Source organism: Stylophora pistillata, chromosome 9 (assembly GCF_964205215.1).
Source record: "Stylophora pistillata chromosome 9, jaStyPist1.2, whole genome shotgun sequence".
Lineage (NCBI taxonomy): Eukaryota > Metazoa > Cnidaria > Anthozoa > Scleractinia > Pocilloporidae > Stylophora > Stylophora pistillata.
Window position 1 is genome coordinate 1,198,612 of NC_142527.1, and position 26,245 is coordinate 1,224,856.

Consider the following 26,245-nt stretch of genomic DNA (forward strand, 5'->3'; position numbering starts at 1 on the left):
ATCACAGACTTAGTAAGCGTATTTCATGTCTTCCCGAGCGAAATTTGAAATTTATTCCTCGTACACATTCCTTGATCAGCTCTCAAGGCTGTACTTTTGCGATCATGGATAACGAAATATATTTTCTTAAAGAAGAAATAATCCGTTTGAAAGAAGAAAATGAACATTTACAGCAGGATGGACAGTTGGCAGGAGAGATTGGGAAGAATTTGCTCGAAAATAACCACGAATTGGAAAGGAAACTTGAAGAAGTGAACAACGACTACTTAACAACGTTAGGAAATCTTGAGGTACACCGTGCTAATATTCATTCCAATAAGCACTTAGTTTGAAGAAAAACGTTCTCTGCACATTTTTTTTTATTTTCAGGAACTAAAGCAAGAGAATTATTCATTGCGATCCAAACTCGAGACAGAGGTTCGAACCAATTCAAACCATGGTCATGAGTTGGACGACTTGAAGATAAAGCTTCAAAAGGAATTCGAAGCGAAAGAAAAATCTCAACAGATAACAACAGAGAAGAAGATAGGCGAACTAAGAAAAGAGATAGAATCGCTACAAAATGACATCAACAAGCACACACTGGTAGAAATTCAACTGCAAGAAAAAATTAAGAAACAGGATGAGATGTTGCAAGCAGCTCGCCGAAGTAGTGAAGAACTGCAACACAATGGACGATCTCGATTGGAGAGTATTGAGGAGTACATCCATCTGGCCTCCGAGCTCACAGAAGTGAGGGATGCTTTGACCATGAAGCTTGCTGATTTAAAAGATAGTCAGGAAAGGATTTTATTCGACAGAAACGTACTAAAGGAAAGAGTTGAGCATCTTGAGGAAGAACTCCAAGAAAAGGCTCGGCAAGGACAAACCTGGTTTAACTGTTTACAGGTAAGGCGCTTTAAGAACCAGAGATAAAACAGTCTTTTTTTTGCCACACTAAACCCGAGTACGTTCGAAGCACGTAAGTGATGTGGATGGGAGATGATCAAGGGATAAATCGCTACTTATGAATTAATTGATTGATGTATTAAGAGATCTAGTGAGTGAATAACTGAATTCCATGAATAAGAAATTAATCAACCCCTCGACAGAATCTTGTCAAACGTTTCTTCAAGAAATTGTCGCGGGGAGTTTCAAGAAGAAGAAAATTGGACGTGACAGAAAAAAAACTGCGTAATTGATAGCTCGATACGGATAAATACACCGGCTGTTGGACGGAAAATTTCTGGTGAGAAAGGAAGTGAAGAACATCTGAGGAAACTGAGTTAAAGGGGTGTGTTCACTTAGGAGAGTGCTGAAGTTCGGTCAAGGCCTTAGATGCTGCCTCAAAGAGGGGTGGTGGGGTGGCAAAGAAGTGAAATTTCTTTGTCAGCGATCTGCATAGACCACTTTCATAAATGGCTGCCGGATTAATATTCTTTTGTTTAAATTTAAATTAGCCCTTCTGGCCTCTTTCTCCATTACAAAATTGAAAAGAACACATTATCTCAAGCGAGGCCAGAAGGGCTAATTTAAATTAAGTGGTCTATGCTTTCTCCACGAATGCGGTAATCACCCCAAAGGGAATGAGCTATGACGAAAACCTCGTAAGTAGAATAAGAAAGATGGCATTTTGCATAATTTTAACAGGAAGCTCGCAGCGAAGCAGGCGAAATAAAAGCTGAACTTGAAAGCCTTAAAGCAGACAACGCAAGGAGAAACTTTGGAAAACAAGGAAATTCTCTTTTTGGAGAGGTATGTCGTGGCTTTATGTAATCTCAGCTGTTCTTTAGTCATTACCACTTACTGGTGAATCAAGGTTTTAAATTGTCTTGAATAATTATAACTGCTAACAGGTGGAAGATCAGCGATTGGAACTTGAGAAGAAATATGGCAGTCTACGAGCTCGACACGAGGGTATGATGAAAGTGCACAATATGACGAAACAACATCTACAGAGACTGAAGGTAAAGTTCTTTTGACAGGAACGTCATTGCAGCACAAGCTAGCGCTGTTTTACTAGTGATATTAATTTATTCGAAGATAGGGTGAAAAGAAAACCAGGAAACGCAAAATTTGTTTCTTTCAGAATCAAGTGGCTACTCTGCTCCAGGTAAAGAGCTGTCATGCAGACGCCTCACAGATTCAAAGGCTCACCCAAGCGTTGGTGCAAAAAGAAGGCGAGGTGAAGATGTTGAACACAAAGATATCGAGTCTGGAGAAGGAGAAGGTACACTTTCTTTAGCACCATATTTAAACAATCACAAGGTCCCTCCTCTTTGTTCAATAAACTTTGCATTAGCAGAGAATCCTCACTCGCTCTATCTCCCTTAGCTTCTGGCGTTTGGTATCAGTCGCCCTGGAAAATTATGGCTCTGTGATTGGTCAAAACGATAATCATGGGTTAGTCATGCGTTTATCACGTGGTTATTTTGAAAGCTCACCGGCTCCTTGTAGTTTTAACCTTTTTCCAGATTTGCCGTTGTGGTTACGTTGGTTCTGGTTTCAGAAACTCAGTCAAAAGTACACACTAATCGTATTCTACCCTGGTCTTACGTTCTTCATTCAGGAAGAGAGCAACATAAGCAGCCGTTTGATGGAGTTTCACGACGCTTTCTCTGAGTTTGGAGACAAGAAAGACTATGTGAACTTTCTTCAGTTACAGCTTGAAGACTCCAAGTAAGCTTGTGGGTCACTTGCCCTGCACTTTGCATCTTAAAACCTTGACCCCAGTCCTACCACAAGACAGCCGCATGAGTGAAGCTGAAGAGCGTCCTAATCTCCACTCAAAGATCTCGAATATTCTGACAACCTCAATGGGCACCCACCAATCTAAGAACGGAATTTGTTACGTTAAACTCCACCGAAATTCCTTACCTTGAAGATTTATCGACGTACACATACCAAATACTATCATTCGCATTGATTAGGGAATAATCAGTATTTTGTTTTTAAGTCTTGCACAGATACCAGACTACTGGGGATAATATGGCCTCTGTACTCCTTTTTCCCTGGGGTCTCTCTCTCTTTTACCTCTCAACTAGCGAGGATGATCATCATATTCCCGCAAAGTCGAGGGAAACTCTTTTTACGCTATGCTAATTTTAGGCCGCATTTCCCATCTTTAGGAAAGCCCTGGCAGCACTAAATAAAGAACTGCAAACAAAAACACTGCTTCAGTTATCCGAAACTGACAGACTTCGCCACACTCAACATCAACTGCATGTGTCCGAGTCAAACGTCGAGAGACTGAACGGTGAAAATATCAAGCTAAGGCTGAAAATTGATGACATGCGTATTAAGCTGCAGAACCGTAAGTATTGCCGCCAAAAAGAAAAGCTGGGTTTCTAGCTACCTGGAGATTCAAGTCACGTTTGCTATCTAAGAATTTTTTAGGATTCATTTCAGGAGTAAGTCAAGGAAAGTAGAGAAGAAAATGTGAAAGAAAAAAAAGGGGAAAGAGAGGGGGAACTTCTCCCATTACAACAAGAGGGGAAAAATCAGGGGAAATATTTTAATGCTGCTCTGGTCTTAGGTGACCAGCGAAGGTCAACTATTCACACTGACGTTACTCGCTTAATAATTACTCTTTTCTCTTTTTTTCCCCTCTTATTTCAAGATTCCCAAAAAGACCCGCAAAATATCTCTGAAACCTCGAACTCATCGGGTCTCAGGAAAACAAAGTCCGCCATTGTGCTAAGTGGGGCCAAATCAACAAGTACCAGACCAACAGTACCCATAAAGAAAGGACAAGAAAATACCGTATCATTTAAAACAAAGGTGGCGAAACAAGAGCCCTCAATTGTAAAACCTCCTGTTGTTCTGGTTAAAACTCCTCACCCATCATCTGATAAAGAACAAGACAGTGATATGACTTCTACTTTCCAAGCTGAATATACTGCGGAAAATTGGCTCAGCAGCAACGTGCCATGGAAACTGCCTTTATCAACTAAAGGAGTTGAAAATGAGGCCAAAACTAAAGTAGAATTTCAAAGGAAGCCAAAGGTGCGCTTTCAGACTGCGACGGACGACATCGATTTATCAGAAACTCAAAGCATGGATGACAACGCACCGGCTTGTGGAGAGCTCCTGAAAGAAAATTCTCAGCCTGAGGTAAGCTAACATCATGATGATAACAGTCCGAGTGAAGTGTTATTCTGATGCCTTTAGTGTAAATTACCGCACGCCGATATAGCTGGTGTTTCTCAATAGTTATCACTCCGTTGCGAGATCTCGTACATGCATAAATGATGTGAATGCCAGTAGTGAGTCTTGACGCAATAACATAACTTGATTAACGACAGGATGGGTTTTTTTTTTTTTTTTTTTTTTTTTTGTCCCCCTTTATCACTAACAGCGTTGTTTGTAATGTTTCGCTTTGTATTTCACAGGTAAGCGGCTCAGAACAGATGTCCTCGATCACTGTGAAAGGACAGAAAACTGCTCCTGTTGTTATCAATGTGAAGAAGGGCGAAACTAAAAATCAATGTCCACAGCAGTGATGTAGGAGAGAAAAATCGTAACTTTCAAAAAAATTTTAAATTGAGATCGGGAGACATTGAAATGTTACGGGGGTATTTTATTAGGTTCTTTAGCGGGGTGTTAAGAAACTACTTCAGTACACTTGGTAAGTTGGCCTCCGATTCGGAATCTGAGGTCAACCTGCACCCTTAGCTTTCACTCCTTGATAATTTGGTTATATCAACTAAGTTGAAATTGTAAATTGGCCACCGTAGAGTTAAAAAGCTGACGTTTCGAGCGTTAGCCCTTCGTCATTCGCTCTGAAGAAGGTCTAACGCTCGAAACGTCAGCTTACAATTTCAACGTATTTGATATAACCAAATTACCTTGTTACCCCCATCGACGCAGCACCACTGTTTCTTTAGAAACTTACCCCCTTTTTCACTCATTCATTCATTCTTTTATCCACACTTATTCTACTAAAAATACAACAACGAGTAAGAGAAAAAGTAGAAAAAAAAAGGAGTTCTAACTATACATCAATATACACGAAGCAGTGGAAAGAGTGTGTGGTAGCCAAAGGAGCCAAGCTTTCGAGTTGGCCACTACCACAGAGCAGTTACGGATGGGTGGAAGTGAAATACACTTAAGGAGATAGCACATATACTAAATAGTTAAAATAGTAAAATAGAGCTCTATGATAGGTTAAAGTTGTTCAAGATGTCTGCCTGCCAAGTAGGAAGAGTTTATATTCTTTTTTAAAGCTTTTGGCAGGGAGACACTTTATTTTAATAGGTATCGTTTGCCAGATCTGTGATGCCACCACACTAAATCTTGCTAGACCATAATTGGTTCTAGAGAAAGGTCTGTACAAGTTTTGATTAGTGGCATACCTAGCGGAGTCAGTTATGGACAGCTGAAGCCGGTTGGACTTGTTCATAGAGGACTGGAGGTGTATTCTTTTTTTGATATTGAATTTTATGCACAAGAGAGCCAATATTTAATTTAAAAATATTCTCTAATCTTAAGATTTCTTATAGTGTGAAATATGGTGTAGAACTTTCTCTTTTGCTAGCAAAGAAGATGGGGCGGATACCGTTGTTTTGACCTATTTTGATTTTATTTAACCTGGTTTGGTATGCAGTTCCCCAGCACATCAATCCATATGTTAGATATGGATATATGAGAGTATAGTACAGTTGTTTGAGTGTGCTCACGGGTAAATAATGTCTAAGCTTAAATAGAATTCCGATATTTTTTATTTTATTCACTCCTTGACTCGAGTCAAAACATGTCACTGAGGTAAACGAAAAGGAAGTTACCGTCACTTAAATGTAAGCTAACGCGGCAGTAGTTTATTGGAAGTAGTCAAACCCTTGAGAAAAGGATTAAAAAACGCGTCCCCTTATTTTTCCTTTGTCGCCAACCATCGAATACCGCTTTTCGCAACAAACAAAAAGTCAAACCAAAGTCCAGAAAATGTGTCTAGCGTTAATAGAAATTTTAAAAAAATTAAAATTAAAGAGAGAAGGGAAACTTTAGTGGAAGTACATTGCCAACTTTTATTATCACACTAGTTTAATGATATCAGCCTATGTGGAGCTGTCTGTCAGGATACAAAGGAAACAACCCCACTTTTTCTCCCTTGTTCGCTTTTTCTAGCTTGTAACCGAGTGCTCAGAAAAGGCTATCACTATATATTACAGATCTAGGAAGTAATAACTTGCCAATCTTCCAGTTCGTAAGTAGAGAACGACTTCATAAACTATAGCCGGAACACAGACATTTCCGAGAAAGATACCCTTGTGTCTCGCCACACCCTGATTGAAACCTCACTTTTCAAAAAAAACTTTCCCTAAACATGACAAAAATGAACCAATTCATCAAGGTAACAAAACCACGCGTTAAAACATGGAACCGCTCCAACTCGTTGTTGAATTCAATCCAAGCGAAATTCAATGGATAACAAATTACGCCTGCGTAACTTATGATTTGTGACCCAAAAAAAACTACTATTATAATCAAAATCTTTAGATACAAAAAATTTGCAATTCAAATTAAAGTTTTCGTATCTACACTGATATAAGATATCACTGAAGTCAAAGAGACAATTGGCAGTGATTATTTTGGTTCTTTTTCATATCTATTGATAGTTTTAATGGGAGCCAAAGGCAAAGTAAATGTGAAGTAGATTTTGTGTTAGAGCGCCTACCTTTTGTATCTTACTACTCTACTCACAACCGGACGATCAACTTTTTGCTTTAAATTGACATATTTTGATCGCTTTATTGCTTGTTAGTGCCACTCAGGATAACAACAAAGGCGGAACTATCCCATGGACAATAAGAGAAGATCTACCACCAATCAATGTTAACGTACCTCTTATTATACACTATACAATCTGGATTCTTTCATAAAAGTGAATTTTGATCTTAAACATTGTCCACGTTCTTTTCACCCGGTAATAAAAAATAATTTATCGATGATGGCAGCAGTCGTGCTTCACTGATTATCTGCAAATGAAAATACATCGAAGTGATCAAGCCAGTGTAAAAAGATAAAAATCCCTGTAAATAAGGGAGGAAGAAAGCGCAGAATTCCTTACAATTCATAGCAGTGCGGATAGAAATATCCTGATGTTTTGCCTGAGGCGGGGCATAGTTCGGGAAGAGGCCTTAAGATCATGTAGAATACTAAATGGAGGTTAAGATCAAATGGTGGTGGTTGTTATACCTTCAGTGTATGCTGAGTCTGCTATGACAAGGTAAAGTATCTTGGGATACAGATGTTCTTTGTCTCCCAGCAGTTCACTGATCTCACCAGCAGTGCCGATTTCCGCGCTATCGTCTTCATTTTCTTGGACAGACTGTTGAGAAACAAACATACAATCAAAATAATACTCGAAGATCGATGTGAAAGACTGAAAATAGCATGTGGAACCAAGGTGAGTAACTGCTGGAAACGCCGAGAGAGGACGAAATAACAAAAACCACAATATTTTCAACACTGAAACTGAAAATTTAAAACTGAGAACACTACTATGCACGAGATTTACAGGTTCTCTTTATCTCTTGTCATCAATGGGAACATTTTTGTACCTGGAGAAACTTGTAGACGCGTAGAAATTTGTTAATTCCCAATTCCTGCTCAAGCATTAGCCGCCACTCCTCCAGTCTTTGAAACAAACTCTCGTCTTCCTCCTGACGCTTCTTCTCTCGAGCCTCCTGCCTGGTTGAGTCTTCTTCATCGTCATCATCACCTGATTATAATAACTATGAGTCGCGATTTAGAGTTTAACACACAACTTAACTCTCTTGCACAAGACGCTTGATACCGTCATGCTAAACAACCAGCAGGCATCACGCGACAACTGAGTCAGGTGATATAGAGGAACAGAGAAAGATTGGAGAGCAACAAATATTTGATATTCTTTGTCTTCCAATCTATACATTAGTTCTGTTTTCATATCAAAGAATTTTGATTTCATCCTCCGTACCTGAGTCCCAGTCCTCGTTCAGATTGGATAATTCAGATGACGATCGTTCTAGTCCCACTCCGTCGCCTTCGTCGTCTTTTAAAAGAAATAGATAACAAGTACTTGTATGAATAAAATCACGAATCAGCTTTTCAAAGAGTGGTTAGTTTTCATTTGACATTGAAGAGCCATAGCCGCCCCACCCCCCCCCCCCCTCCAAACTCACAAAATGAGAAAAGGGATATTAACCACAGTCATTTCTTTGTGACTGTTCCTTATTCGGTAATGTTATCGGATGCGCACATGTTGATGCTTCGCCAGTGCTACAGAGGTCTCATGGAACACGACAATTCAAGGAAACCTTGCTCCCAGGCTTATCTCTCCTCCTTGGATAGAAAAATAGCTTGGAAACGAAGTTAAGTGTCCATGTAACCTACTCCGGCAAGATCCAGGGGCTCTTAGTCGGTGAAGAACTGTGAAGCAAATGACTAAGGAACATTTTATACTTAAAAAAAAACAACACGCGAATAAAGGGGGGACGAGTAGTTGAAAACTTCACCTTTTGGAGACTGTGTGTCCGCGCAGTGATCCCAATCCAAACTGTTAGCAGTTCCACGCATGCTCTTGACCGGTGAAGGAGATCGTCCTGGAGAGAAGTTATATAACGAGAGTCAAGTGATCGATTAGAGGAGTAGAAGACTAATAATAAAATGAAGACATAATAGAAATGACATTACATTACATTACACTGAATTACATTGCATTATATTGCATTACATTGCATTCCATTGCATTGCATTCCATTGCATTGCGTTGCGTTGAATTGCATTGCATTACATTGCATTGCATTACATTGCATTATATTACATTACATGACATTGCATTCCATTGCATTGCATTGCATTACATTACATTGCATTACATGACATTATGTATCTTGCCTGTGCTCACAAGTACGTCTCTCATGGAATTCAACATATCTTCAAATTCTTCACTTTCATCTTCCTCGCTGAGGAAAGACCAAAACAAATGACTGAGTTAGAAAAAAAAGCAAGAATTACACGTTTCGCCTCTTGTGTAAACTATAAGACTAAAGCAACGAAAATAGTGGCTCCTTCCAATTTAATTGTTACAGGATGCTAAATCCTCAAAAGTTCGTGCATCATTATCAAGCCACGTTCAAAAAGCCAATAGGCGAAATCATACACCCTAAAATTATATTTTCAAAATATAAGGTAGAGGTCATCAAAAACCGAGCAATAAATAATATATTCGTAACCTCACGTTCTTTAAAAAAGAACGGTACGCTAAGGCTACTAAAATTGTTTTGGGAACCCTGCAAGTGCATTGAGATACATTTTCTTTTCATGTGCACAAACCTGCCAACATTTAACTCTTCTTCTACGTCATCGTCATCGCCCTCGTTATCATCCTTGTCGTCATCATCATCGTCGTCGTCATCATCATCATCGTCGTCGTCATCATCATCATCATCGTCGTCGTCGTCATCATCATCATCGTCAAGCTCTCCATTTCCTCTATCAACTTCTTCATCCCCCTCCAAGTCTTCTTCCTCGTCAGCATTTTCCTCTTCGTCATCGTGTTCATCCTCATCTACCTTCCCCTGCTCCTCTTCTGGAGTCTGTATATGTCCGGGGGTAACGGTCTTAAACAACATCCTCAGGTCAGGTAGAGAGCAAGTTCGTAGCCTCTGCGAAAATGTAAGCACATATGTTGCCAATCGTGTAAGTTCTACTACAACTGTACACAATAACCAGCATTACAGAGGCATAATACGAAAAAAGTGCTGCACTGAGAAGTGTAAAGGTCGGCACACACGAGGGGACTAGTCCCTGAGACTAGTCCGTGCGACTAGTCCCGGCGTCTCTGAAGGGTTTACACGAGGGGACCGGTAGCAGGGACTAGTCCCTTAAGGTGTTCACACGAGGGCACTCAATTACACAAGAACATAGGAAAATTAAGAGGCAAAAGATGTTTCTTAGTCTGGGGCGTTACACGCAAACAATAAAAATTTGGCAACTTTTCATTGTAGCACTATTAAACATCAACGCAAATGAAATACACTTATTCAGTCGGATTATTCATGCTTTTACGTGTTCCGTTTTTTTTTATTCATTTATTTATTTTTAACAGACACAGAGTCAAATAGGGTAAAAATTCCATCAAAACGGCTCCCAAGACATCTGTATATGTTTACAAAACTAGAAATAGTTTTTTAATTCTTCACTTGTAGAAATCTAGAATTCTGGGAAAATTCATAGAAACTGCAATGTTTACAAATACCGGAGGTCACGCAACATGCTGACCCGTGATTGGCTTATTTACCGTTTAGTCGCAGGGACTGGTCGCACAAACAGTTCACACGAAGGGACAAACATTTGTTTCATGCGACAAGTCCCTGCGACTGGTCGCACGAATTCAAACCAGTTTGAATTCGTGCGACCAGTCGCAGGGACCAAATTTTGGTCCCCGCGACCACAGAAATGTGTAGTTCACACGAAGGGACTAGTCGCATGAAACTGGTCGCTGGGACTAGTCGCAGGGACTAGTCCCCTCGTGTGTGCCGACCTTAAGAGGTTGTTTACGGGCCTAAGATATAAGTTTTAATTACTTACTGTAAAATTTGTATCATAAATTCCTGTTTGTAGCTCTGCAGCCCGCATTGATCTGTTTAGAGACCCATCAGCCGTATGGAATGATCTAAATTCAAACACAGTTATGTGAAACAGTTAAAATGCTGAGATGTCCAATGGATTCCGAACTTTCAATAAGAAATGTGCTCTTTATTGCACAGAAAATCATCCGTTCTTAACACTTGAAAATATGACTAAACTGTAAGCTGAATATTGTAAACTTACGAGTCATCAACTGAAATGTCTTGCACTTCAAGATCCTCTGATCCTGTTTCCTTCTTTTTCTCTTTTCGATCAACTCGTTTAAACAGAGCTTCTTCTGGTTCCTGCTCGTCTTGGGTGTGTGACGCAGATTCTTTACCGTGTGATTCATTGCGTGACTCGGATTCTGCGCCAGCTTGCTCGCGTGACGCCATCAAGAACTGTTGATAGGCAGCTCTCTTATCATCGTCTACCCAGGCACTGCGGGAAGATTTTTGTATGGAAGCACCTTAAACATAAGCGAAATTAGACAGCAACTTGGATTAGTCACTTATTCAGGTAATACCTGTATTAAACTAAATACTTACTGTGTACAAAATTACTCAATTACTGACAAGGTTTAAAATGACAAGAAAATCGGTTGTTTGAATTGGGGGTCTGCAACCTACCATCAGTCGGTGTAGTGGCCTTTTCCTCTCCCCAGGCCTTCACAGGACTAACTGGTGTGGGTTTTTTGGGCGAAGCTTCGGGGCCCTCTTTCTCGGTGATACATTCCACTTCTTCTAAATTCAAATCATCTGCATTCTCCGCTTTTACAGTACCGTTATCTGTGCTGATATCATCCTCTTTGATTCCCTCGGAGATCGTGTCCAGTACAGGAGATTTTTTAAGTTCATCTTCTGTCTTTCCAGATATAGTAATTGTTGCCCCTCCTTTCGAACTCACTGCCTCAGTCACTTCCTCGCTCTTATCCTTTGTGACAATAACAGTTTTTGGGGACTCTGTGGTGGGCGACTTCACCACCGTCACTCCTAACGAGGGAGGCACAGAGGGGCTTTGTACCGTGACAGAGGGGCTTTGTAGCGTGACAGTTGTGCCCATTGCAGAGACTGAAGAGCCAGCAGGTGATTGAATGACAACAGCTGGTTGAGCCTTCTTTAACGCATCTTGTTCATCACCTCCTTCTATGGCTGTTGTAGCAGTTTGGAGCTTGGCGTTTCCCAAAGCCGAGATGATTTGTGTCATTTGTGGTTTGCCCCATTGCTTCCTAGCGGCATCCGCTGCTGGTTTCATTACTGCATCACCAGCACAGGTTGCTAGAAAAGTAAGAAAGAAGGGAATGAGATGAGCCTCATGCACCTTCATTTATTAATTTGTACGTCAGAGGGCGGGTGAAACACTTAGATGATCATCAGCAATTGGCCTTGCTCCGACCCAGCGCCAAAGAGGACAGTGGTACAGGCGGCTGTAACCTCATTACCCCGAGTGAACTCATGCCCCTAAGAGCAGAGGAAGGAACTAAGCTGTTGTAACGACCCTCCAGTCGACAGGCAGGTCTGCAGCATTTTTTCTCACCTTCCATTGCCGATGATGTCACCTCTAATGGTAGGACACGTGGTTGGAAAGGAATATCTCCCCAGGCCCTTCGCGGTGCAAGAGGCTCAATCTTGTCTTCTTCTGTCATCTTACGAAGATCATTCTGAAATAATAAGTAAAGAAAAAAGTAACAGGTTACAAAAGTCAGTTGCAATTGGACAATAAAATCCTGGCAAAAGACTTGGTGATTTACCTCTGAATTCGATCTGAACAGCATTGTGGCTCCTACTTCTTTCAAAGCTGTCTCAAGACCCACAGGGGCAACCGCTGGCTTTGGCGCGGGCTCTGTGACAATTTAATCCATTTAGCTTAGACACGAACTTTTAACTGTTACAGAACCAGATTACATACATACATACACATAGAGGAAATACAAAACAAGAATTATCAGAGTTATAATAATGGAATCATACCTGCTGGTCTTTCATATTTTGCTAAAGCAGGAAGCGGCCTGCGAAAGAGCATCACAGGGGAAGAATGAAGATTATGGCGTTTCACTCGAGTTCATGTATAAGGTGGAATTTTTTTTAACATTAGTCACTAAAATCCTCAGTGCACTATCGCAACGAACTTTATCAATCTTCGTGTTTGTTACAAGATGATCTGAAATTAAACGAATTATGATAAATCAAAGTAAAGTCGCTCAACACATGCGAATCATACCTCTTATCAGGATCTTGTCTTTGGCTTTCCTGCAAAAAAAAAAATAAATAAGTAAAGATTCTCACATTAGCAGTTTAACACAAGGAACCATAAACAGTGATGTAGGAAAATACAAACCTTCTCCAGTCTTTCTTTGCCTTCTTTATTGATTCTCGCTAGAATCGTTTTCTTTCTCTGTTCAAGTTGATCCTCTGCTTGAGCCTTAAGATAAACAGGAGAAAAATAGAAATAAGGCCAGTCAAAAGACACTTAAAACTCGAGAAAAGACAGAGATGTCATGTGATCGGTCGGTTTCATACAATGAATATAGAAGAGCTATAAAACATCTTGGAAAACAACCTGTTTCAAGCGCGCTTGGCGCGTGCAAGGAAACCTTCCAAATGTGTCCATGGCTTTGAAACAGTGGGCTGATTTTTACCTTGAGATCAGCGATTTTCTTCTTCCTAGCGGCAGGATCATAACGTGGGTCTCCTGGAATCATTACGTTCTCTTTCTGTGAATAAAAAACCTTTTGTTAATAGCTGTTCTCAGCAAAGACAATAGCCACAATCACTAACACTCCATGGCTGACCTGCGCCGGTGGTACCTCCACTGGCGCTCGCACTCCTTTTCGTTCATGAAAGTTTTGGCGCCGAATAGCTTCCAGACGTGAAAGATATTCCTAAAGAGAGTAAGAAAAAGTTCACTGCAGTGAAATTCACAGCATGTTTCTACCAGAATGTTTTACCCTTCGTAATTTACAAACCGCTGCTGTGGATTCCAATGGCGTCTCAGCAACTGCAGACCTAATATGCAAATGCTACAGCAGAACAAAAACTTTACATATCAAAACTTTTCAAATTTTCATGAACATTTTCAATACAAACCTTTTCCTTTGCGTCCTTGGCAGACATACCATCTTTCTTCTGAGCAACGTTACCTATAAAAAGAAGTATTCAACAACTCCGTAATGAGTATCTGAGACCAAGCAAATTTTACAAAGCACAGTAGTATGTGTTCAGTATTTTTCAAACTAACCTGGCGGGTAGTGATCGGGGAGTACATTAAAATTCTATGAAGGGAAGAAAGAAATGTGTTAAGAAAAAAAACACTGTACAATCGAGGTTTTCAAAACGGACAATTCGCTGTTACTAAATTTAAAGCTCGTCTTCCACCCTCAATTATTCTATTCTTTTCCTCTAAGCCATCTCACCTGTCCCCTAGCTCTGTTTCTTTGTGCATCTCTCTTTCTGTTCCAGAATTCTTCCACGACACGCGCTCGCTCTGCCGCCCCAGCCCCTTGAGCTCTATTCAACATAACATAAAATAAAAAAAAAAAAAAAAACCAGGCTTTAATAGTCTTTCCTTCTCTTACTATGTCACCCATACAGCTCCTGTGTGAAGGCTGATAGAACACTTGACTATCGCAAACCTGACAACAGCTGTTCAAAGTGTGTACCGCTCTCCAATATGTAACCTGCTAATCAATGGATCGCGTGTTTAGATTTTTTAAACACCTATCACCTAGACAGGCGACTTCTCCGCGTGCTCTGTACAATATACGTGCACATGTAGCACGACTCAGTCTTTGATGAGTCAAGACCTCCCGTTCCCCACTGGATTTTCCGCAATTCTGTTCTGTCACCGTGACGGAGCTTTTGCACATTTTTTTGTTACTTGAGGCGCACCCTAGCCCTTTTTTCTTCACCCACCTATCTGCCTGTCCTTGTTTGGCTGCATTCCATGCCAGGCTGACAGGGTTGGCAGCTGGTGCTCTGTTAGCGTCGTTAGCAGACTCAGGTCGCCCAGCACCTTTGATTGCTGCATTTGGTTGTCTGTTCCGATTGTCTGCTGAATAGGGTCTTGCTGGTTTGTTCTCTTTGGATTCCTTGTCTCCAGCCTTTTCTTGATATTTATGCATTGCCTGTGGCTGCTTGTTCTAAATTAAAAAAAAAAACAAGTTATCATCTATCATAATTATCCAAGGCAATGTTGAGAAAAATTCTAATTATCATTGCCTATTTATCAAGTAAGCTAAAAATTACACGGTACTCACAACGACATTTGGTTGACTTGGTTTTACACCAGCAAATGGAGCCGCAGGCTTTTTCACTTTCTACAAAACAAACAGTTTTTATAAGTTTTTGCCAGCTTCATGCAGTTGTTATGTTTACTTTCTAACGATTTGGCATTCAATAAATATGTAGACTGCCAAATTAACTGTTTAACATAAGAATTTTTATGCTCCATTAGAAATACAAAACAATTTTAAACTACTTAATGTGAACTTGATCATTTGTAACTTAAAAAAATGTGTTCACCTATTCATTTCTTTGCCAGTTAAGATATTTATTTACTTTGTCTTTTTACATTTAATGAGCACCAATACAGGAAGCAAATTAAGGAAATGCCTGATGCAATGCCAAACTAGACTGTGAAAGGGCATCAAAAGTTTTAAACTTAACACCAGTCCTTTAATTTAAATATTTCAGACATTTTACATGTATTTTAAATTTGACTGAAATATGCAGTCATACCACAGAGTAGAGAGTATCTTGCATAAGAAGAAGCAAGTCAATCAATTGTACACAGGTATTTAGAACAAAACAGGATTGAAGACATTTGTCTTGAAGTTTATAGAGGCATGCTTCAATATTGCACTCCTGTAAACAACAGATTTGTCTTAAATATTATTGTTTCTGATGAATTGAATTTTTCATGGATGGCTTTGATAGAAATTTTGATATGGACAGGGATTCATAGGAATGGATTAATGAATGATGCAAAACTGATAAAAGAATGAAAAGGTAATGATGAAACATCAATCTTTGCTAAACTGACTGAATGAAGGACAGTAATGATAAAAAGAAAATAATTCAAATACTGGAAAATTAGAGACGAACAATCGACATTTCGGCCATATCACAGGCCCTCATCAGGAAACTGCCGAGTCAGCCTAGGTCACGCAAGTGTCACATGATAGCTGACTCGGCTCGTCCCGTAACACACAGTCCCACGTGTGCAATAGTACAAACCGCAACCCCCCTTTCTTATTAAGAGAAGGGTCCTCTACCCTCTCCCAAACAGCTTCTTTGATGCCACGTCTGACCCAGTCTTCTTCCTTATCCAAGATTTTCATATCACTTAGACCAAAGGAGTGTCCCGAGCTTCGTAAATGGATATAGACAGCCAAAGGACAGTAACATTGTGAAACTCCTCTTTCATTATTTTATGAAACATGTATCTCTTGTCGCTCAAGAGTGCTGTATGACTACTGACTCTCATAACATTGGCATAAAATTACATTCAAAACAAAATTAGAATATTCACCTCTGGACTAAGCCCAACAAGGAGAGTGTTTTTCCAAGCCTGTTCTCTAGCTCTGTTTATCTGATCACGCTGAAATATCAAGTTACCGTGAAAATGTTAATGTTTCCTGGAAGCAAGTGTATGGTGGACAAATTTTATAGGAATTATTTTTGTTTTTTTTTGTTTTATTTCAATTTATTTCTCATTTTTCTTTTTAAAATAAAAGCAAGTGAAAGTAAAATGTAAAATAGAAATAAAATGAAACCAAAGATAAATCAAATCAAATCAAAATTAAATACTACCCACCCGAGCGCTGCCACTAGTTTTTTTTTTTTTTGTTTATTTCGAGGTCGGAAAAAAAAAATTTGTTCGTGGCCGAACGCTGCCACGTGGCCGAGGACTGCTAAACAAACCCAGAATGCACTACCATCAAAAAGTTCATGAGAAGCATTTTCTGGGTCAAATAATTCATACCCATGTCCTTGTATGTCTAGCAGCATGAGTTTTTTGTCTGACTTTTCATAAGAAAAATGGGTTAGACATTGAGCCTTCTGACCAATAACATCTGTTTCCTCGACACAACAATCAGCAGTATTGTTTATGTACTTGGTAAACTGTTCATCAATAAACTCCTCCACAGTCACAAATTCTCCTTTATCATCTTCGTTGTAGTAGATCTTTCTATATCTTAGGACCTCTCCAAATGAATCAATAGCATGTTTTTCAATGATATTTTGTTCCAACTGGTGAGCAAAATTCCTTGCAAGAAGATGCATCTGAACCGCCTTTTGGTTGTGTTGTTGGACAGTTTGCCCAATGTCATTTATTCCCTTCACAGCATCAGGAAGGTACCTTTTAATGACCCAGGTAGTCCCCTTGAACTGTGGGTGCTTTGTGGTTGCTTTGTATGCATTGCGAAACCCACCGTGAGCAAACGGCTCTTTTTCTTCATTGAATTCCACAGTTATTATTATACAGCTCCTTTCCTTTACTTAATTTATGCATTGTATCTCCTGCATCACGCTTCTTTCCTCTTTTCGCAGTCACTTTCTCTTTTTAACTTTTTCCACACGGCATCCGCCATACTAAAATCTTGAAAGGCATCCTGCAAAGAATTCTGGGTTTGTTTGGCAGCCCTCAGCCATGTGACAGCGTTTGGCCACGAACAAATTTTTTTTCCGACCGTGAGAAAAAAAAAAAAAATAGTGGCAGCGCTTGGCCGGGTAGTATTTAATTTTGATTTGATTTCATTTATCTTTGGTTTCATTTTATTTCTATTTTACATTTTACTTTCACTTGCTTTTATTTTAAAAAGAAAAATGAGAAATAAATTGAAATTTAAAAAAAATAACAAAAATAATTCCTGTAAATTTGAATATGTTTAATGGCAGTTCTCGGACACCATACAAGTGTGAGTAGAAATAAACTTCAAATTCAGCATTACACTCACTGAGATATGAACAAACTGTTTTTCACATACATTATCAGTGACAATGATAAATTTCCGCCTTTGTGTTAATTCATAGATAAACAGTTTGATTACCTGTTGACGTTCCCATCTCTGCTGTTGAACCTTCCTCATGTAATCCTGGTACATCTGATCCTGCAACATTAGAACAACGAAGTAAATTAAAGTAAAGTCTGTTTAAGAGCCTAGTGGCCCATTAGGCCGGTGCTTAACTCCAGTTTCTGTAGCATGAAGCGACTAGGAGTATTTCTACTCCCCCCTGGATAGGATGCTAGTCTATCGCAGGGTTACCTCCAGCATTAAATTGCCGGTACCCATTTATACACCTGGGTGAAGAGAGGCACTGTGAGAGTAAAGTGTCTTGCCTAAGAACACAACACAATGTCCCAGCCGGGGCTCGAACCTGGACCACTCGATCCGGAGTCAAGCACACTAACCACGAGGCCACCACGTCTCCACTTAGAACAATGAAACAACACGTAATTAAATTATCTGTTATTGTTGGGTACCACATTTCAAGATCTAGCACAATATTTAACCTTACCTGATTCTGCATCATGTCCTTGCGTCTTCTTTCACGAGCATCTGGCTCTTTTTTCTTGTCAACAGGTTTCTCTTGTGCAGCATTGCTTGGTCTGGAAGGTGGTTTCTTTGCAGCTTCTCCAGAGCCAGGTTTCCTGAAGACAAAACAATGCATTTTCAAAGTTTGTATGACTAAAAAATAAGTTAAAATAATGCTCAAAGTGAAGTTTGAATTTTAATTAATTCTTACTTAACTGGAGGCTTCTTTTTTGCGACAGAAACTCCATACTTGGCTTTCGGGTTACTGTACTTTTGTGGCACTGAAAATATTCCGGATATGTGATGAAACACAACATGTCATCAGAAGAGTGAACCAATAACTACAAGTTCCTTGCACTGGATATAACTATTAATAAAATTCTATGATACATCCATAAGTTTACAGATAACACATAAAAGCAGGACAGGTATGGTAGAGTTTGACATCATGTCTTCAAACTGCAGCATTAAAGCAACTGACCTGGAGCAGGTTTATTTACAGGTTTGGGTACTACCCTTTGCTGGCCAAGTACACCCAGAGGCTTACGATGAATTACAGTGTGGCTAAACTCTTCTGCCATTATCTAAAAATATGTTTTTAAAAAAGCAAACAAGTCAATAACTTGCCAGCAATAACTAGTTGACAAAAACCCTCTGAAGTACAAGTAAATGACAGTACAAAATAAAGCACTCAAGAAGATAGAGTCAATATCTGCTATCACCTTGAGTGACTTTAATGCTTCTTTTGAGCATAGCTACTTCCCACGTGTATACATAACTCAATAACTAGTGTATGCTGTGGTGTTATCCACTTGTTTTATAACATAAAAAAAAAAAAAAAATACCACTTTAAACTATTTTCCCGAAGTGAAGTTGGGCCCACAGACTGAAAAAAACCCTCAAACATTGCTATTTGAAGTATAAGCTGCAATTTTAAAATGGTTCATTTTTAGGCTTCAGTTCCCCTTTAATGCTTCTTTTGTGCTTAGCTACTTACCGTGTGTATACATAACTCAATAGTGTACGCTGTGGTGTTATCCACTTGTTTAATAACATAAGAAAAAAACAATTTCTGGCAGAACATTAGCTTACTTGGAAACATTTACTCATGTCAGGATAATTGAGATCCAAATAATTGAGGTTTAACTTTATTTAGTTTGATCATAAATCAAAACTAACCTTCAAATTTAAAGAAGAGAGAAAGTTTTAATTTCATCAAATTGACCTCAACAACTAACCTCCTGAGACAAAAACTTCTCGATTCTTTTTTGAATGAATGGCTTCTTCAGGATTGAGTTAATTGATGGGCGATCACTGTAATTGCATGGAGAAATCAGTAAAGATTTATTGCATGCATTATCTTTCAGCAATTACAACATGAACAGAATTCTCAAATCAAAACCATAGACATAAATTATTTTTTACATAATCAGTAGATTTAGCACATACTGGGCATTTCGTTTTAGCAATTGTGCAACTAAGCCTCTGATGTCAGCACTGTACCTATAGGGGATTGGTGGGTATGACCCTCTGTGAAAACAACGACAAAAACAAGAGAAGGTCACAGGAAAAACTTACAAATAGGTTAGAAAGTTAATGAATCACAGCATCCTCAAATTTGCACTTCCTGAACAAGTCTAAACACTTAAAACACGACAAAGTGTTATTTGGTACAGAAAAATCAGTTTAAGTTACACAGCCATGCCAGCAAGCTATGAGCAAAAAATCAATGTACAGAGTTGCTACTGTAGGTGGTCACCAGTCTGCAAGTGAAAATAGACTATTGTTTATTGTTGTTGTTGTTGTTTATTATTATTTTACAGAACATTACAAGCAAATTTACACAACACGCATATAGCATTAGCTAGTCTTGGTGGGTATTAGAAATAAATAAGTAAATACTACACATTGCAAGCTAAAGAAGTTTGGTTACCACTATGACAATAAACTAAAGAGATTTTACAAATAACTAACGAGATTTCATTACTATAATATTATTGGGGTTATAAGCCATGCATTAGTTTACTACATTATAAGCTAAAAAATATGTACAGTTGTCATACAAATTAAATATAATAAAATTACTAGTGAGTTAAAACAGGACATAATAATCAAATACAGGCAGAGCAGACTGGAAAGTAGAGAGAAGAGAATTGTGATATATGGATGTGAGCGAAGTACTATTTGCAACAGCATGAAAAATTTTTCATACCTTGACCAATTCCATACCTTATTATTTTTAAAACCAAGTTCTTCATATTTCCTGCTTCAAACTGCAATTAAAATCACCAGTATTGAATGAGAAAGTTTTTGTAATTTTTCCAGGCAAAACCATTGAAGAAAAATACTGTAAGTCAAACATATCATAAAGGGAAGAATGAAGAAAATACTCACAGCATGTTTGAGGGTCAACAATTCATAGAGAACACATCCAAGCGACCAGATATCACTACATGAAAATTTTGAAATAAGTAAAAACTGAATCAATACTTGTAATAGTAATATTATTATTACTTAAACTGTCAAAATGACAATGATACTACTCAAGCAGTACACTTTGACTACATCTACTGTTATAGGAAAATTAAACATAAGCTCACCTTTTATTATTGTAAGGTTTGTTTTCACAGATTTCTGGGGACAAATAATATGGTGTACCAATACAGGTACGTGCAAGTTCCATGGTGCTGAAAAAGAAACAAAAAAAAAGGATCCTTGAAAGCCAAACTCACTTTATTTTAAAGTCACCTTTCAGAAAACTCAGATCAGAAAATATTTGACAGAAAAAAAAAAGAAAGAGTGAAAGAAAAATAAGAGGAAAAGTGGGAGAGGAAATTTTGTGCATTTGCAGATGTTTACCACACATAAACTATAAGCATCTCACTCTAAGTGATATATAAACATTACAATTTGCTACATAACCTAAAAAATCCTTGTCACCTGTGTAAAACCCTTGCAATTCCAAAATCTCCAAGCTTGACTATTCCATTCTTTGTTAAAAATATGTTCTGTAAGGTAAAACACTGAGTGAACAACACTTAAACAGCAAGTTTAGGATTTTCAGGTGTCAAATGCTGGTAAACAGAAATATCAGATTTGTTTGCACGTTAATCATTCCAAAATTAATTGATATTTATCACAAACCTGTGATTTTAAATCCCTGTGAAGGATTTTCCTATCATGTACATGTTTCAACCCAAGGCATATCTGTACAAAGTAGTCTAAAACCTGTAATAAAATAAAATTGAATTAAATCTGTAGAACCAGCAAAAAACTTCCCTGCAGACATGGTAATTATTCAGGAGAACATTTCAAAGTACATGTACATTAATTTCCTACCTGGTCTTCAGGCAGCTGCATTCCCCGTTGGCCATTAATCTTTTTATACAAGTCACCTGAAAATTGATATTTAACAATTATTTGACAATATTCATCGAACCTGAGGCAAATAATTGTTCTAGTATAATTTCAGAGCTGAACAACAGAGAAATTTCTAAAGATGAGTAGCACAGTCACCCCGCCATTTTGGACTCAAGTGCCTTTGCTAACGAATATCTTCGGGAAGGTTTAACCTCTAAATCTCACACTTTCCACAGTGTAAGCTTAGTTATCCTACTTCGTTTTGGTGTAAAGAAAACAAGGTTTGCGACAAAGTTAAAATTGTAAAAAATAAATATTTCCTGAAAATGAGTGAATTTCTGGGTGTAACGCGTAACATGAAATGAATCAGACGGAAGAAAAAAATGTAATATTACGATACCGAATGCACGTGGAGCCAATATTTTTTGGCCGTTAGTAGTTTATGGCAAAAGCAACAGGCAGTATGATTTGCAACAAGAATGGTTTATTCTGACTTAAGTTATAAACGTCTGTTTTTATCACTGAACGATGTAACGCTCGGAACCGTTAAAACAACCATAGCGTACAAAACTAGCAATAATGACAATTTCGACTGTGTAAGAAACAAACAAATAACAAAAATGTAATGGGCATACATCGCAGTATTTACAAACCAACGCTGAAGTTGAACCGCCGAGTAGAATGTTTTCCAGATCAAAATAAAACGTGCGGAAACACATTTCGTAACGGCCATATTGAGCTTAATTCCATCACATATCCACCAATTGATCCGTAGGCAGACGGGATTCTTGTTAAGTTGAATAAACAAGGTCACCTCTCCTAGAATGGGCTTGTGTTAAGCTAAATTTACAGAACGTTTCAACCCATTTCGTTGGATCTAACGCTAGAAATTTGCGTTTGGTCGACGCGGAAACACTTTCCGCCATTGCTGCCGTGTTCATGAACCGTAACGAAGGAAAGTGACGAAGAGATATGGCGAGAACCACCCCCAAAACTTCCACGAAATCTGCCCCTTCGCAGCTTCTCTTCGAAAACACATGGATCATTTACACAGACAATAACAGGGGAGTCGATAAAGAGTTTGCAGGGGCAGATTATTGCATCATAATAAATGTATTGCGTGATTTTCACCACGTGCGCCGTTTGTAGTGCAGTTCACTGAGGGAATTCAACCGAAGTAGATGGAAACAAAAGAAATAACAATGTGAAATAACAATTACAAAACCTCTTCTTTTCCCATTTTTACATTGAATTTTTTAAGATTTTACGAAAAACAGAAATGTGCCACGCCCACAAGGGATTGTGGGTAATACCAAAATTAGTGTTATTAATGCAAAATAATAAAAATATTTACAGATATTTATTACAATGTACATTTCCATCAAAATTAAAGTCAAAAAGTGATAAAAAGTGAAAAAATAATAAAATAATTATTTTTGGACTATGTTACAGCAAATGGCTCTGTGACTGTGCTACTCATCTAAAATCATAACATTTTAATAATATTTATTAACATATTTTATTTTAACATTTTATATAAACCGCGTGGAGCAGTTTACAGCGTCATCTAAAGAACCACTCAACCAATCAGATTCCTGGAAACTCTTTGCTCAGCTCTGAAATTATACTAATTAACAATTATTCCACGAGCGTGTATCGGCTATAATCATCTTATATCCAACAAGCGCAAGTGGAATAATTGTTTTATTAAAAACACCCCCAAGATATAAGAAAAATCTTACCAAATCTTAAATTTTTTAGCTCCCTTTTAATTATAAGTTGACGCATATGCTTACCATATTTGTAGATTATGGTATATTGGCTAATATACCATAATGACTAACCCAATAAAAAGTCCTAAATTGCATTATCCAATGATCCAGTTTTTAATACGTAGCATTAGCAGTTAACATTTGAAAAAAGCATTCTTTTGGTCAGTCAGCTGTTCTACATTTCTTAGGAGTCCAGAAAAAAAGGAATCCCCAAGCCAAATTGGCAAACAAGATCCCAGAAGGCAGATGACTTCATCTAGGGATAACAAATGTCATCAAAAGAGAACTAATCAACAAAAACACTAGGTTAAATCTAACTGTTAATTATTTGTACTAAAATTAATTCATTTTAAAATCGCATAAATGAGTACAGAGATAAGAGCTCTTTCTTCAACAGCTGTCACCTGGGTTCTATTCCCAGATCCCACATTATATATTGGTGTGATAATAATGGTTTAATATTTATATTGCACAAGTTAACATTGGGATATAATCAAATGCCCATTACAATGTTTTGCAGGGGACTTAACAGACTGCTTCCAGCAGTTTAAAATTAGTTTGCTACAGTTTCTCATTTTTGGTTCACAAGTGTTGTTGTACATTCTCCAGTTTCCCTGCTTCACAAAAATCAATATCAGACCTAGAACAAGGCTGCAAATAACTAACAGGCAGTCGCCGGTCACATTGTCCTGTCAAACATGCTTTTGCTCGGACACTACCCATTTTTGGCCGGTCAAATTTTAACAGTCGGAACTCTTGCGATAGTGAACCCAGATTGCACAGTAATCCTTTTACAACTAAAAAAACAACTGAATCCAAGTTGGTCTGGCAATAAAAATTACAAGTTAATAACTTTACTACTCTTTACTGCAGAAGCAGCCAAATGATCTCTCTTTTTATATGTCTCAACTTTTTTTGTTTTCAGTACAACTCAGAGCCCTTTTTTTTTAAAGTTACCATTGTGAATTTTTGTTAGAGTAAAAGAGTGGTCGGATTCTCCAGGTTTTGGGCCTTTTGCTCGCTTTTTGCACTTTGCAGCAAATGCTACTTGAAGTATTCTTGATGCAGCGAGATTATTCTTCGTGAGGGTGCTCAGTTTCTGATCATTCAATCAATCAAACAATCAATCACTTTCTTTAAGAGTAAATTATGGTATCTAGCCAAAGGTAAAACCCTCTACTAACTGGGAACACTTAAATAAAGCAAATAAAATAACGGAATACACGATGATTTGCGGTCACGACAAGACTTGATGACATCGTGGAAATTTGCGACTGCCAGGAATTTTTAGACCACTAATTTGTCTACTTTTATATTCATTGTTTTTTTTCCGAAACATTACTGTTGTCCCTTGTAATTATCAAACAGTTAAAAATTAAAATTTCTTAGAACGAATCGGTAAAGGACCGGACAAGATGTCCGGCAAACCAAGGATTTGTCCGGTCAGTACCCAATTTTGACCGGACATTGTCCTTTGACCTGCCGTTATTTGCAGCCCTGTGGAAACTATCGATAACTACAGCTACAGCTGTACATAATAATATTTACTCTATTAACATACCTGCTTCACAGTAGTCCATAACAATGTAGAGGTTTCCATTTTCTAGAGGAAAGAAATGACAAAGTGAGAAAAGAGGTGTTAACTTGAGCCTTAAAATCTATCATAAAAGTGCTCTTTTTTTCTCTTTTTTTTTATTTTCTTTGACTTTCTTTACAATAACCTGTAGAACATGAACTTATTTCTGTTGAATAGTTAATACTAATAAGAGGATGCATCAGCATCAGCTAGAAGAGGTTTTAAGGTAATTTTTTTGTGCAACTCTCTATTAAGAGTTTTTTCATTTTAATGAGTTTTTTCATTTTAATTTTATTAAAATAAAACTGCTGCAACAAATATATGTTTGACTATGTATGTAGATTATCTCTCACCTTCAAACGACTCTTGGTACGACACAATGTTTGGGTGTTTCAACTTAGCCAAGACTTTCACCTTTGAAAAACAGAACTATTAAAATAATACATTTTTCTTCTCTTGCTTAATATCAAAGAAAGTCTTCATTTTCACTTAAATTTGACTGTAAAATATCTCCGTTCCCTCATTCTTTCTCCTGGAAAGGGTATGGAAAGATCCTGTCATGTTTTTGTAGGATTCATGCCAATGTTAACTTCATGTATGGCATCTATTTAAAATAAATCAAGGAGTAACATTTATTTATAATTTATTTTATTCCTGCTATTCACACATTGGAAGAGAAAATATACAAGAACAGCCAAAGCCTCATATTTCGAGCGTTTAAGAGTTTGCAAAACAAATTCCGATGCAAATCTCATCTTGTGCGGTAAACCAATAACCAAAATAAACATACACACGGACGCTGCAGAACTTACAGAAGACCAAAATTATAATGCAACGTGATGTGCATTAGACTGGCAATCTATACAAAACAAAAGTTATTGTCGGAACAAATCCAAGACGGTACCTCTTTTCTGGATTCTTCTCTCTCTTTAGGTGACATCTAGAAAATATACATCAAGGAAGTCAAACTGGAGGTCTGTTGTAACATGAGCTTAAAATATTACACGAATGTACATAATTATTGTGATACCAACGCAACCAAAATTCAATCAAAATATTAATTCACCATTTATCGACACTTTCAATAGATACTAGACCCTAAATATAAGACAAAACTCGCCTTAGAAATGCCAATCTCCTTAATAACATACTGCTTTCCATCGGCCTTGTTTTTCACCAACAAGGCTTTTCCAAACGACCCTTCGCCGATCTTTTTGACTCGCACGTACCGATCCATCCAAAAAAAAAAACTCCCTATAGCTTATTTTTCACCAGGGAAAGGAAATCTATCAGCATTTCTTTCAAACTGCTGCAAATCAAGGGGTTCATGAAATCCGTGGTGGTAACTAATACAACGTAGCGAAGGAAAAGTTTATAAAATGGCGCCCACAGAATATCTTCGTTACAGTT

At 38.1% G+C, this 26,245-nt stretch overlaps 2 protein-coding genes across 4 annotated transcripts; one reads left to right on the top strand and one right to left on the bottom strand.

Annotated features, from left to right (window-relative positions):
• The first annotated feature begins 2 nt into the window (after positions 1-2).
• LOC111327269 (protein Spindly-A) lies at positions 3-5,987 on the top strand. The gene is made up of 9 exons (XM_022931414.2): positions 3-290; positions 370-888; positions 1,630-1,734; positions 1,836-1,946; positions 2,069-2,209; positions 2,549-2,658; positions 3,108-3,292; positions 3,599-4,092; positions 4,371-5,987. The coding sequence occupies exons 1-9, from the start codon at positions 105-107 to the stop codon at positions 4,479-4,481; spliced, it is 1,962 nt and encodes a 653-aa protein (XP_022787149.1). The 5' UTR covers positions 3-104; the 3' UTR covers positions 4,482-5,987.
• LOC111327869 (serine/threonine-protein kinase Nek1) lies at positions 5,978-26,245 on the bottom strand. 3 transcript variants are annotated; one of them, XM_088732252.1, is made up of 39 exons: positions 25,956-26,245; positions 25,740-25,775; positions 25,189-25,249; positions 24,821-24,862; positions 21,467-21,522; positions 21,272-21,355; positions 21,068-21,135; positions 20,728-20,814; positions 20,522-20,576; positions 20,357-20,400; positions 19,577-19,657; positions 19,366-19,441; positions 18,609-18,711; positions 18,339-18,408; positions 18,111-18,243; positions 17,642-17,701; positions 16,120-16,188; positions 14,846-14,905; positions 14,502-14,728; positions 14,003-14,096; positions 13,828-13,861; positions 13,677-13,729; positions 13,382-13,471; positions 13,229-13,303; positions 12,928-13,011; positions 12,811-12,839; positions 12,561-12,598; positions 12,341-12,432; positions 12,127-12,250; positions 11,220-11,867; positions 10,795-11,059; positions 10,552-10,636; positions 9,295-9,626; positions 8,857-8,924; positions 8,475-8,561; positions 7,937-8,011; positions 7,539-7,699; positions 7,174-7,306; positions 5,978-6,953 (listed from the first exon to the last, which is right to left on the bottom strand). In XM_088732252.1, exons 1-39 carry the CDS (start codon positions 26,070-26,072, stop codon positions 6,943-6,945), a joined length of 4,107 nt encoding a protein of 1,368 aa, XP_088588378.1. In that variant the 5' UTR covers positions 26,073-26,245; the 3' UTR covers positions 5,978-6,942. The 3 variants fall into 3 exon arrangements, with proteins under 3 accessions (XP_088588378.1, XP_088588380.1, XP_088588379.1); XM_088732253.1 differs by lacking the exons at positions 5,978-6,953; positions 7,174-7,306 and having other exon boundaries at positions 7,572-7,712; XM_088732254.1 differs by lacking the exons at positions 24,821-24,862; positions 25,189-25,249; positions 25,740-25,775; positions 25,956-26,245 and adding an exon at positions 22,141-22,718.